The sequence below is a fragment of the Lathamus discolor genome, chromosome 2 (genome assembly GCF_037157495.1).
Source record: "Lathamus discolor isolate bLatDis1 chromosome 2, bLatDis1.hap1, whole genome shotgun sequence".
Taxonomy (NCBI): Eukaryota; Metazoa; Chordata; class Aves; order Psittaciformes; family Psittacidae; genus Lathamus; species Lathamus discolor.
Genome location: NC_088885.1, coordinates 110961852 through 110976077, shown reverse-complemented (window position 1 = coordinate 110976077; position 14226 = coordinate 110961852). Strand labels below are relative to the sequence as shown.

General features: G+C 41.3%; 1 protein-coding gene across 1 annotated transcript in view; it reads right to left on the bottom strand.

Moving 5' to 3' along the window:
• The window catches only part of COLEC12 (collectin subfamily member 12), a 104569-nt gene that overhangs the window by 17826 nt on the left and 72517 nt on the right, over positions 1-14226 (bottom strand). The window contains exon 3 of the mRNA XM_065668088.1: positions 2390-2512. Coding sequence (XP_065524160.1) covers positions 2390-2512 — 123 coding nt within the window. The remainder of the gene's footprint in view (positions 1-2389; positions 2513-14226) is intronic.

Below are 14226 nucleotides of genomic sequence, written 5' to 3'. Positions count from 1 at the left end.
CATAAGTGTGGGAGGCAAATTTAATGGAAACTCAGCTAAGAGACTGAAAGAAACCCTGATGCCAGCAAAATTCCTTCTTTCAGTGTAATATTTCAAAAAAAAAGACAAGCCAAACTCTGATGCAGAGTGGAGAGTTCAAGAGCTCTATAAAATTTTGAGCTTTCTTCTTCCTTGAAGGCCTAATTCCTTCTCAATGATCAAAAATATTGCAGTAAGTCCTTTGAACGTGTACGGTCAGCTGGGGTTTTGTCTAATTCATGTTTTGCCTGCAAATCAGCACTTAGGCACTGTGGAGATGAAGATCTTCGGCTGCAGGTACAAAGGGTTGTACCTGACATGACTATTTGCTGCTTGGCGTTACAGAAGTAACACCTTAGAGTAAACATGACTTTTCTCCAGAGTATGCCTCTTGCCCTTGGCATTCAGATGGAGCAGTCACCAAGTTGGTGAGTGGTGGAGCAGTGGTCACCAAGATGTCTTAAGGTCTATGAGCAAGATGTGCGTTATCCACCTTCCTACAATCTTATTTTTTTCCATTATTTTGTGGGAAATTCTTTTGTCTTCTCCCTGGGTAGATGTGGCTTGGTACTGCTATGACAGAAGGACTAGTCTCTGGTCAGGCACCAATGACTACTCAGTACAAGAAAGTTTTAAAAATGAGTATAGCAAAGGTGGGTACTCCAGAGCAAAGACTAGGGAAAAGATAATGCTAGAGGCCCCCATGGAGAAAGAATCTTGAAAACTATGGATTGAAACAGAAACTCCCTCTCCTGGAGAGATCTTTTGGACAGTTTCCTTATTGCTATGGCTTCCCACACAAGAATAAATGCTTGCCAAAGCAAGATACAGAGCAATGTTCCCTCCAACTTGATAAGCTGTTTCTGACGCCGAGTGAGATCGGAGTATTCTGGTGAGCCCCAGAACTGACAGCCTTGTATAAAACTCTCTTAGGAAAAATTCTGTTACATCCCAGGTGTTTACTGGCTGGGTTACAGCCTGGAAGGATTCCATCCTCATCTGCTGTAAGCAGATCTCTGCAGATTTGTATCTGCAAAAGGCCTAAGTTTGTCCTCCCTGTTTCCATACAACCAAATGATCTTATCTCTAGAGATGAAGAACAAGTTTTTGAATCTGGGCACTTTTTTTTTCCCTCAGTATTTGACTTTCAGAGACCAGTTACACATTCTTCAAGAGAATATGTGACCAATTATATATGTACTGTATTTCTTTACATGCGATTTTAATTTGACACATTCCGTCTGCTTTAACATGGCAAAGGAATACCTATATGTCTCTGTACTTCACATTCTCTCATCTCCCTGCCTGAATCTTCCACCTAAACCAAGCAGTTTTAATCTTCTTCCCACTCAAACCTGTACCAAATCCTCTAAAATAATTATTTATCCCTTTCTATTTCCACAATTTCCTTTTCTTTCACTGGCAAAGGACCAGAGGTGATGTCAACTCTGCTACGAGCGCAGCTGCTGGCGGCACAGGATGCACTGCATGCTAATCACATGAATATTTACCCAGCTTCTTGGAGAGGTTTTGAAGCTACTCTCAGAGCTATACTCAAGTAGCTTGTTTAAAGCTAGCTTTGTTTTGTATGCAACAAACTGCAATGTCCTGTTATAATACAGTTATGCTATTCACTTTTTCTTACCAGAAACTCATGTCTTATTTATTTAACTTAATATAGCTGCAATTACTCCAAAACCAGGCATTTACATCAAAACATTCATAAGAATGCCTAAGTGGCAACAGTTAATTACTGCTGAGGACATATGGGAATTTTAAGTTGTGCTTTCTAATATGCCCTACCAATGACTTGCACAAATGACATTTTCTCCATTACTAGGTTGCCTAACTACCAGGATCTTTGTAATTACTGTCAAAAGCATCTAAGCATCTCTGTTCATCAAAATAATTGTAGATAACTCAATACATTGACACGTCCTGGTTCAATCTTTCTGCCAGCTATTTCAAAGTAATATTGATTCTACACTTTGTTACTGTGATAAATACTGTATTAGTATTAGCCAGTATCCTGGCTACTCTCATTAAGGATATTTATTCTGGAAAGGTGAGGTATAGTAAAACAGCTCAGTGAAATCAAGGTATAGCACATGTTACAGAGCTTTGAGTCTTCCAGTTAGTACTCCTTCATGGTAGAAGAATGATCAATTTGTTCTAACTTTTTTCTTTCAAATGTCCAATCCAGTTTCAAAACTTCAAACCTGTTTGAAACTCTAAGGTTGCAGTTTGTTGTTATGTGTGTACAAAAGCCAACGTTGCCAAGGTATTGATATTTAATGTGATAAATTGTCTGCCTACATATGTGGAAACACGCTTGGCTGAAAGTGAAATGTAGGGTTCAATGCATACATACCTTTGTATCCCAGAATGGCTACTGTGATTGTTAACAGGGCACATAAAATATATAATAAGATGATGGAAAACTTCAGTGCCCAGTTATTTTTGCATTTGGTACATTGAGTCCCCTCCTGAATACCTGCAAAATAAGATTTAAAGAATTTTAAAACAACCCAAAGAACACATTGCTAGTTTTATCTCCCCATTTCCTCTCCTCCATTTTCCAAAGAATGAGTTATGTATGTAAGCAGATGATATGCAGGTGCCTGTTTCCCTAATCAGCCAGGACAGCCTCCATGGTGGTTAAAGCATCAGCTTAGTGATACAATCACTTTGGGATATTAGCATGTGGAAGAGAAGTAGGTTCTGCTGTAGTGGAAAACCTGTGGCTTTCCTGAGAGACAGGACTATTTTCCAACTGTGGTAATAAGACTATGGCGAAATTTGGAAGCCAAGCTTTCATTACTGTCTCCTCTGTCAGGCACCACGTCTCAGCAGCTCTTTCTTATCATTCAGTCTCCCCACTGGGGCAATAGGACACGGTAAATACTCTGGTAGAAGGAAAATACAGAAATAAAACAGCATTGTGAAACTCTGGTAGGAGTGCTGTTCCTGCTTTGCAGCCATTACCACAAACAGTTACCATGTGAACACTTTCTTTCCATAACGAGAGAAACTTTTTTCCTTCTTTTGGGGCGTTTGGAGGACATCCTACTTCCACAGAAAAGAAAAGGTGCTATCCTGGTAAAGCTAGTGGTCTACTTATACCAGCAGAAAAATGCTGGTGAATTTCCCCTTGTGGTAAAGTGTAAGAAAAAGGGCTTCAAGCTTATGAGAAAAAACGGGTCTTTATTATTCTGTATTTGAGCTTTTTGCTGGACAGTTTGATATCTTTGAGTCTATTAGGGAAGCAATATTCCTCTTTTCTCTATGTGTTCCTTGGGAACAGCTTGAGAGTGTTGGAAGCATTAAGTTACCAAGAAATTCATCAGAAACACAAATGTGTAAAAACATGAAAACTGGACCATTATGCTGGAACAAACGGGTGGGATTTACCCCTCCTTCCAATGTGTGTTAGGCAGGCCAGGATTAATGTAGCTGTCTGTGTCTGTCAGAAAGTGCATTTCTTTGATATTTTCCTCTATTTGTGTACTATTAGGGGAGTCCCACAGGAAAGCTTTAAGCTCTAATAAATTCTATGTACCAGATTACTTAACTAATCAAAACTTGCTCTGTAGCTTTTTATGAGTAACTTATATTTCCCCCGAGGCCTAACCCACAGCCGATTTTACTTTTCCCAACTCACGACCTTCTGCAGAGTGGGTTTTTATTTTTCAATTTTAAGAGAAAAGCACAGGCCACCTCCCCTGGGTTCACAGAGGACGGGTGACCAACGTATCGAGTTATGTTAGCTGCATTTCTGCCTCAAAGAACGGCATTTTCCAGCGACTTCTTTAAGCCCAGAGTACTTGAAGGAGGGATTACTGTGTTGGGGCAACTCAGGAAGAGAATTTATACGAACTTTATTTGACAAGGCATTTTCCTCAATTCCCTCTACGTGTATACTAGCTGTGGCTGAGACAGAAATGCGTCTGTCACAGGTCAGCGCATCTTCTGCATTATGAAATCACATGTTTTTTCTAAACATTTAATCTGCGACATCATGTTCCGTTGCCATGTGATGAAAGAGATGTCACAGATTTGGGTTCCTTGGGTTTTAGGCATAAAATAATTTGGGAACATCTGGGTTGTTGGTTTTTTTTTCCAGGAAGAAGAACATTAGGGGAAAATGAGACAAAGACTTGTAAGCATAAACCTCCCCAAACCAGCAACTCCATAGGGGAAAGGCTTCTCTCCTGCCTGTGTAGGTCGGAAGGAAGGCGGCTGACAGAGACAGGCAGTTGCATAGCCTGGTGACTTAGATTTGGAAGGCTGGTAACTCCTGAACTACAAAAGAAAAGGTGAAGTGTCCATAATTCACTAGCCAAGTTTGCTTATGGATCCTGATGTGTGGGCTGGTTTTCTTTGGTTGGCTGACAGGCTCAAGGAGTTTGCTAGTGGGGAAGCTCTGCTGGAAATGGAACGTACAGTTTTCTAAAGGTTTGCAGTAGGTATTCAGAGACTGAAATTATTTCACGGTGGGAACTTGTGGTATCTAGAGCACCATTTCACTGCTCTTAGCCGGTACTAATAGGTTCATTGAACCCCTGTGTGCTGAATGCAAGGTTCTTCCTCCAATGGATTTAAAATTCAGATTCCAATCCTGTAAGTCTTTGAACAGACCACATATCAAAACTCAGGAGAAGCTTGCAGCAAAAAGCACATTACATTCACCTTCTAAATACACAGATAACAGAAATCTTGATCCTCCCTATTTTAATGTTGATGGAAGCAGGATCAGATCCATAACTGAGAAGACTGATAGACTGCAGAGGTACAAAGCACAGAGACAGGCAGAAATAGAAACAAAACCTTTGACAGCAACTGCACGTAGAAAAGTTTCACTTGATTACTGTCTTGTATTAAGATTACTCATTTTATGACACGACCTGCTTTCTGTCACCGTACTCTGGCTTTCTGTGTAGTGTAATGAGCTGAAACTTCACTGATGTCACTGATGTATGGCAGTTCAGCATCTAGCATCATGTATGTTCCAGTGCTTCGTAAGGATCTTGTTTCACTTGTCTCAGTCCTCTCTATCACTGGTTCAATAAAACAGCACTTCGGCTTTTCAGAACTTTTACTTTCACCATATTTCAATTTGACTTCAGAATACCACCCCAACAAAAGCCAGACCCTTCCATCCTTTAACAGTCCAGTGCTGTTGGTATCGATAACATAAACACGGCGTACTAAAGCGATCATACAGGCTAGAGCAATTCCATTAAGCTGGGCTGGAAGTGTGCATTGCATTGCCTGCTAGCGCTTTCTGCCTGTCATCTTAAAACTGCATCTGACTGACACTGAGCCCCTGCTACCCTCATCTAACGTCCCAGGTCCAGGGCTAGAGTAAAACGCCACGGAGCTCTCACACACTCCTTTGTTTTCCTTTAGCTAGAGATGGGACACAGTAAAGTCTTCCAGAGCTTTTAAATTTACTCTTCATTGCAAATACATAGTTCTTCACTCTGCTGCTAGTTAACACATGACTTTCTAGTTAACTAAACATATACAAATTACTAAAAACAGAGGTACCTTGAAGGAAAGATTTGGGAGACTCATTCTGATGTCTTTCCGCACAGTTAAATAATCCAGATTATAAGCAATGGTAAAAGCCAGGAATGCAACTCTGTCTGTATAGGGATGAATTACAGTACAGTCAGGGCTCCACAACATCCCCAAGCACTGAGCCTGGCTTCAAATTGCCCTGTTCCTCTTCTGCACTACCCTGTTTAAGGACCAAGCCCAAATAAGATTGTTCTAATAAAGGAGGACACATTTAGTCTGTGCTGTGAGGACACTTATTTTTATTGAAGGGTACTGAAGGGTTGCTCTGAAAAGATGTGATAGGCAAAACACTAAGGAACAACAGATAGGAGATGATTTCAAATTCTCATTGTTATTAAACCCAGCAGGTTGGCATAAAATCATACAGGCTTATCACTTTGGAGTCAAGACTCCAGGAAGCCCATGCTTGGGCTTTAATTTGACAAAACTCCCCCAATTTTACCCACTTTCGTGCCTGCTTTCATGGCTTACATAAAATGCAGAGATGTGTAACCTCTCATTTAGAAACCTGTAGAGTAAATGTACAGCGAAAGACCCTACATGCCCAATTCATCAATAGAACATATGTAAAATGTATTCTGTCCCCTACAAAAAGGGGATTCTCAGATGAACTCAGCTCTTCTCCACTTGTTATTGTTGCTCTAGTGCCGCACACTTCTCTGTGTGTCCTGTACACGTGTTTTCAATGTTGGTGTGCTCCCAGACATTTGTCACTGACTTCCAAACCCAGGGAACCAGGGTCACTTCCGCATGATGTGCGTTGCTCACTGCAGATTTGATCAACATTTAATAAATATCAGATGGGACACAATGTGCCTCGTTTCGCTGGACACATGCTTTTTTCCATTCCTTTCCCTGACTTATTTTAATAAGAGCTCTGTTTTTTCTGTCTCACTGTTGGGAAGACATCTGGCCAAACAGACAGCGACCTAGTACAAAGAGATCCTGCTGGCTCACATGCTTTGGGGACCCCCTTCTCTGCAAACCAAGATGGTCACAAAAAAATATGCAAGTGAGACATCCCCCTGTTACCAGGCTTTGTAGTATTTGTTTTTATAGCATTGCATTCCAGTGACTGAAGACTTTGTTCTCACACAGGGGGTATACATCTGCAGATTCCTTTTGGGCTCCGGATAAGCAGAGGTTTTGCTAGAGGAGGAGCTGGGTTTTTTCGGTTCTTTTTTTTTGTTGTTGCTGTTGTGCCATGTTTTTTAATCACAGACTAAAAATCTTTGCTTTTTGACATGCAGTATAGCCACCTTATAATGCCTGACTCTTCAACTATATTGCACTTCAGGATCACATCTTTGAACACTCAAATACGATATGCACACACTTTCTTTCGCTGAATAATTCTTGTAGAAGTATTTGCCTCTGTGTCATTTTCTTGGCTCTTGCTACAGAGTGGCCTCAAAATCATAGGTGGCCTCAAAATCATAGGTGGCCTCATAATATTTCTTCTAGCAGATCAGTTGACAAAGATGCAAGGTTCCCTTCGTAGCCCTGACAAAAAATGTACTGATAAGATGATTGAAGAAATGTAGCGCAGGAAATGAAAATACATACATTACTTAGGAGGGGTTTTCCCCAGTGTGATTAATTGAAAAGAGATAAGGTCCCTTGAATTTCGGAAGGAAGGCTTCAAGCCTAGTTTGCAGCCTTCCAAAGACACATTTCTCAAAACTAATGTCTTCAAAACTGATGAATAGAAGATCTAATAGTTATATTTAAAGGGGCTGTGCAACCTACTTATATCTAGCTCAACTAGAAACAGTTGGAATCCCTGCCCATGGTAGGTGGGTTGGAATGAATGATCTTCAAGGTCCTTTCCATCCCAAACCATGCAGAGTTGCAACAAGCTCACAGTGGGTGCATGTCTCACTAGCAAAAGATTATTCCATGAAGAATCCATCTCCAGGTTTAAATAACTAAATGACTTCAAAAACCCAGCTGTAAGTGCTTAAGTTCAGGCACTCGACTGTAAAATGGTGTGGTTTTACTAATATGTATGATTAACCATTTGGAAAGTAAGTCTGTCTCTTAGGACAGAGAGGATTTTAAAATTCAGGCATATAAGTGTTTATGTATATAACTACATATGCACACACATTTATGTTCAAATATATAGAAAACTATGTGTGTTTGCATGTTTTTCACAGAGAAGCTTTTGTAATGACACAAAATCAGCATATTACATTAACACTCCCAAATCAAAAGCAGACACGTCTTTGCCCACAATAAACTTTGTATAGCTTTCAGATTACTGGATCCAGCCAGCCACAAAATTCAAAGTGAGACTTTTGTCTTCTCTTCTGTGTGGTGTTAGAGGTTACTAACCTACCCTTCATGAAAACAGTTCCTATGGTCCTCCATGAATGGTTTTGTTGCAGTCAGCAAAACTGATGATTTGATGGCTCCATATGAATAACCTACCTCAGAAAGCAATCAATCTTTATAATGCTTATAAATGGCAAAACCTGAAACTGGTTCATGTTTCTTTAAATTATTATTTTGAAGTAAATGACTTTCCTTCAGTTTATATTCTCACAGCATAAAGGCTGTAACTTGAGCTAAATGTAAGAAGATGCCCCACAGTTTTTCTTAACTAATGCGTAAATGTCCATGTTTACTCCTAAGTTATTGAATGGAGTTAGCATGAGGCTACAGCCATGGGAAGCATAGCATGTACTGGGGCTTCTCTGAGCAGTGGCCCCTCTAGCCCCTCTCCAGGTCTGTAACCTATATGGTGTTGGACAACCCCTCTTGGGGGTAAGTCTGGTGAAAAGAACAAACATCATGGTTAGTGCATGACCAGTCTGCAGGGGAGTGCTGAGCCCTTAGGTTGCAGTTGTGAAGTGCCTGGGTTGGGAGGCCCATGCTGCTGCCTTCATTCAAACTGAGCCATTCCTCATGCCACAGCTCCCTCATGTGCGCACATCCATTCCCAGGGCTTTGTGGGGAAGAGCTCTTGACCAGGCAGACCAAGGCCTTTTATTGTATGCTATAAAACAGGGGTGATAACACTGAACTGTGTTCACTGCTCCCTCCTTCTTCACTCCTCACTCAGTATCTTGCCAAGATTCCCTTTCTACTTGGCCCTAGGGAAAACGTGAGTGCCAGCCTTCTTCCCACATCCACAGTCTCCACAAACCGTCTCCAAAATGGCAACAGTCCTGCTTGCCTATGTGGTGCAGTGCTGGCTTGTGGGCAGGTGGATTGCAACAGCCTGTTTAACTTCACTGTCAGATTTTTACAATGCCATTGGAAAAACATGCTGTCATTTGTCCTGGAATTTACTAGTTCTACTTCTGGTTTTGTAATCAAATAGGGATAAATGCAAGCTATGTTTGTTTGAAAAGCTTTCTGGTTATCTATTAGGAAGCAATAAAAGCAGGAAAACTTGACATCTAAGTGGTGGGTATGCACTCACCTAACTTGTGCAAGTTTTCCTGTGCCAGGTGGAAAAGAAGGAAACATGCCAGCAAGACAGAGGATGAAACAGTGACTGTACAAGTAAACACTGCAAGACACAGAGTTTCTTTCTTCATAAATTAATAAATAAATGGACTAACCCCAAACCATTCCATCCTCGCAGGTTTCTACAGTGTTCTGCAGAACCTGATTGCTGTGTCACAGAGCTTGTGCTTGTACCAACAACCTCTGGAAAGGAAAAAACACACCTCAAAAGCCTGTTCTGAGAATTTGTGCCTCAAAATTGCTGGGCAGCTCTTGCTGGGGCCAGTGGTGCCAGTTCCTGTGATTTTATCCTGAGCTTCACATTGTAGGATTTCTTTTCCATTCTGGTCCCCCTTTCTTTCCAAGCTCAAGGTCTTGCACCTGGGTTGGGCTAACCCCTGGTTTCAATACAGGCTGGGGGATGAAGAGATGGAGAGCAGCCCTGTGGAGAAAGACTTGGGGATACTAGTGGATGAAAAGCTGGACATGAAAAAGGCAGCTATGTGTGCTCACAGCCCAGAAAGCCAACGATACCCTGCGCTGCATCAAAAGAAGGCAGGAAGATTCTCCCCCTCTGCTCTGGTAAGACCCCACCTACAGTGCTGTGTCCTGCTCTGGATGTGGGGGTGTTGGAGTGAGTCCAGAGGAGGGCACAAAGATGCTCTGAGAGCTGGAGCAGCTCTGCTATAAAGACAGGCTGAGAGAGCTGGGCTTGTTCAGCTTGGAGAAGAGAAGGATCTGGGGAGATCTTAGAGCAGCTTCAGTGCCTAAAGGGGACTACAAGAAAGACAGGAACAGACCTTTTAGTGCAGCCTGTTGTGACAGGACAAGGGGTAATGGCTTTAAACTAGAACAGTAAATTAAGACTGGACATAAGGAAGACATTTTTTATGATGATGAGGGTGGTAAGGCGCAGGTTGCCCAGGGAGGTGGTAGATGCCCCATCCCCGGAAACACTGAAGGTCAGGTTGGATGTGGCTAATGGGAAATCAGGGGGTGTTGGATGTGGCTCTGAGCAGCCTGATCTAGTTGAAGATGTCCCTGCTTATTGCAGCAACGGGTGTGGACTAGATGACTTTTAAAGGTTGCTTCCAACCCAAACTATTCTATGATTCTATGATTCTTGAAGCTATATAATTACATGAGACTGTCAGTTTGCATTTTAGCCGAACAGCATACTCCTAGACTGTTAGAAAAAGAGAAGTGGGGATTCGTTCCTTAAGGCTTAAGACAGTAGAAGAATTCACCATCCACAGGACCTTAAATAATCCTGCCACTAAAAAGACACTGTCACCACTGAAGGGGTAATGCTGGGGAAGCGGCTGGCAGAGCTCACCATGTCCCTTGTCTCTTGAAGCTGGAGGGGGCACTTTGTCTCAGGAGTTCAGGGCATTTCAGTGGAAATGGGAAGAGGGAGGTTTCTCTTTGGGACACCTTGGAAAACACCCACTGTTGATGATCCGCAGGTTGCAGCCCTCAGCTCTGTATGCAGGGGAGGCTGGGCAAATTCTCCTCCACCACACTAAGTCTGCTGGAGGCAGCGGCCACTTCCTGTAAATCCAAATCCCACATCTGACATAATAAAGAGCCTCAGAGGGCCAACACTATTATCTCTGGAAAGCTTTCAGCCTAAGAAATACTTTATACTATGCAATGTACACAAACCCTTTCATTAAAGGAGGGGAGAACCCTTATTTTCAGCCTGACCAGCATCTCTCACTTATTTATATAACCCAGCCAGCATTTTCTTTGTTCTTCACAGTAGACCAGAGATTCACAATGAATTGTCAGAAATCCTAATTATACACTTCAACAAGCACCCCCATTTAATTATATAGTATTACCAAACAATGTCGTACTGTGATTAAACTCTAAATATCTTAATTGAAAGGATACAAAAAGCCCAACCACAACACAAGGCTAAGCAAAAACTGATGAGTATTTGAACTGTTAGGCAAATATTATCAACAGAACTGAAGAACCAGTGTGATAAATGTTAAGGAAAATCATGGATTTGCAACACTTTAAGGTCCAGCCATAGCAATGTGGTAAGAACATCACACCACTAGAGGATCCAACACCCCATAGACTATTAGATTTAAAGACATGTCTAGAGCTTAACTCAAACCAGGACAAAAACCACTAAGTGCTGGTGCTTTTAAATAACTGTCTGGAACAAGAGAGATGTGTCTGTCCTCAGTTACTGAAAACCAAGCAAGGGATCACTCAGTACATGTCTCTGGGACTAAACCCAAAAACCAAATTAGACTGTTCAGAAGATGAGAGAAATACTAGAACAGTTAAAAGAAGATAAAAATTATGCATGAATTAAAGACCTGTTCAATGACAGGTAAGACAGCCACGATACATGACAGCAGAGATCCTCTCTCAAACTGTATCCCAATAGAAAAGAACTTAGGCTGACTTGCAAGAAGATATATAGCTAGATCGAAGTCAAATCCTTCATTTGTACAAGAGTCTCCTAAGACAACCTGAAGATAACCCATGCAATAAGTTAGTTAAAACTAGAGTGAACAAAGCATTAGCAAAGTTATAGAAGGGACCTCTTCTTTAGAGTTATACCAGATGGTGAAGTAAAATGCCATTTCTGTCTAAGTCTGGGCCCTCCATTCTGAAATAAACAAGCTTCCTAACAAAACATAGCTGCTAATTAAGATGATACAATTTAATGATTAATGTACATGATTTTTAGCCTTAATTCAAACTGCATTCAGCTGAAAGGAGGAAAAAAGATAAAACCTTTAAAGTGTGTATTTGTTTCCCCATTATAATACAGTATTCAGGTATGTGACCCTACTAATGGTGTTACATTAACTGGTAGGTAGAAGAAATAGTAACTCTGTGCCTTGTGGATTTTGACGTACGTATTTTTAAGAGGGCAGCATGATCTCACCCGGGGCTGTGAGTGTGGTAGATGCCAATGCCTCTGGCAGTGACACCTGTACTAAAGAGCAACTTTATTGTGAAGTCATCCAGAGCCAGGTGAAAAACCATTCTCTTCACGGGAAGTTTTCAACCTTTGTTTTACTAACTTCTTCTGCAGCTTTTAACATTATATTACGGATAATGCTAAAACACTGGATCACTGTTTTGCAGAACAAGAAAAGCTTGCCCTTGCCAAATGAAGACTCCAGCCACACACAACAAGGCAACATTTCTGTATTCACTGCTGCTGCCACAAATGCTATTCCAGCTGTTTACTGAAATCAGATTTTTTATGTGCTTGCACAAGTCAGATGGGGATACTCAGCAACCATCTGCTCCATGTAGTTTTCTGTGCAGGTACATACGTGCACACATGCACCCCTAACATGGTCAGGCAGGTCGTTCATTGAAACACATTATAAAATCCCATGTATCTCTGAAAAGTGTGAGACACTTTAAAAAATAATGTCCTGTAAGCTATGAATAACTGTGCCCAACTTCATGTGGGAAAGTTATGAAGGCTGTGATTTGTCAGCATTAAAATGCAGATGTACCTGTGTCTACAGATTTTGTTACATGTTCCAGATGGAATGCTGCAATGACATGCTGACATGAACAGATTTAAAAAAAAGTTAATCAGGATTTGATGCCTCAAATTAATATATAGACCTTTATCCACCCTTCACTGGATTTAGTGGAAAGGCTTTCCATTTGCCTTCATTAAGAAGTATTCTAATATAAAAATAGTATCTTTTCCAACTGAAAAGTCCATCTGAGGACATTATTTGGAATTTAAAAGACTTACGTACATGTAAAAGAAGTGGCAAAAGTGTTTCTATTTGTGCTGGGTATTTACTTAGTTACATAATTACATAGGCCCCTTGTTTGGAGTGTGACCCCAGAAATGAAGAGGGACACAAGGAAGAATGCAGTAGGACTTCACAGAAGAAAGTGGGTGCAGAGAACACAGTATGTATACAGAAGCTTGCTCTACTCATTTAATTATGCTGAGTGCAAATTGCCACTTCTGACTAGCCTTTTCCACGATGGTATCAAGATTGCTTGGCTGAGACACCAACACCAGAGAAGAAAGGATCTCCACAGGCACTGCACTGAACGTAGCTCATGGTCACAAGCCCACTGGGTGTAAATTCGTTCCTAATCTCAGGAGGTTAGACGCTCAGCTACAAGAGAGAAATTATGTCTAGGTATAAACACTGCTCCTCTGGAAGAGAAGCCTTACTCCCCTTGGCTGAATTGAGACATGCCATTAAATCTCTTCCAAAGGAGAGGGGCTGGAAGAGCTAGGATGTATTTTTCACCTCACTACCCTTCTAAAATCACTTTCTAAAGGCAGAGCTGTTTCCTCAGATATACTGCAGGCTTGATGGCAGAGACAATAAATCCTGTTTCCATCCTCCAACCAAACTGACATCCCCCAACCCATCCTAGTCTCTGCTTCCTTTTCCTGAATCTTCTGTTTTCAAAATGGATGTTTTCCTCTGTGAAGCTGTAACTCTAGGCTAAAAGGAAGGACTGTGACCCCAAACAGCTACCATCTCAGTTTTGGCCTTCTGTTCTCCCCTTTTCCCTCTTTCCTGTCTTCTCTACGTCCTGCAGTATCTCCAGCTCCTAAACTCTGCCCACACTCTGGCTCATACACACTTCATTAGCATCCAATTTCCTGGATAAAAAGCAGACTTAGAATGAATTCCTCAGGCAATCAGAAGGCCAACATGCAATGGCTGTACAATGTAAGAAGCAAACAGCCCTGATAAATGAATTTTTTTCACCTAATACCATCACAATTTCCTTGATTTTTCCCTGCTTACTATTCACCTGTATCTAAAGAGGGTATTTTTTATTCTGTAAATTACTAGAAGTTTCCTGTAGAGAGGTGGTTGATGAACACAGTTCATGTTTTCCCTGCTACTAAATCAATAAGCAAGTTACACTGTCTAGACAAACACTGGGAAGTGCTGAATTAAATCTGCTTGTTACAAGTGAGGAAAAGCTATGCAAGACGGCAGCCAAAGCACTGCAGTTTCAGACAAGATAAGTAACTAGCCAGTACAACAAACACACTACCTGCCTACACAGTACCTACCCACTGCTTTCCTAATGGCAATGCAGTAACTGCATTGGATAGGTGAAAACTCTACTGTCATGGAAATATAGAGGTTGACAAATCAATTAAAACCACAAACCTACTAAACCTGCAGG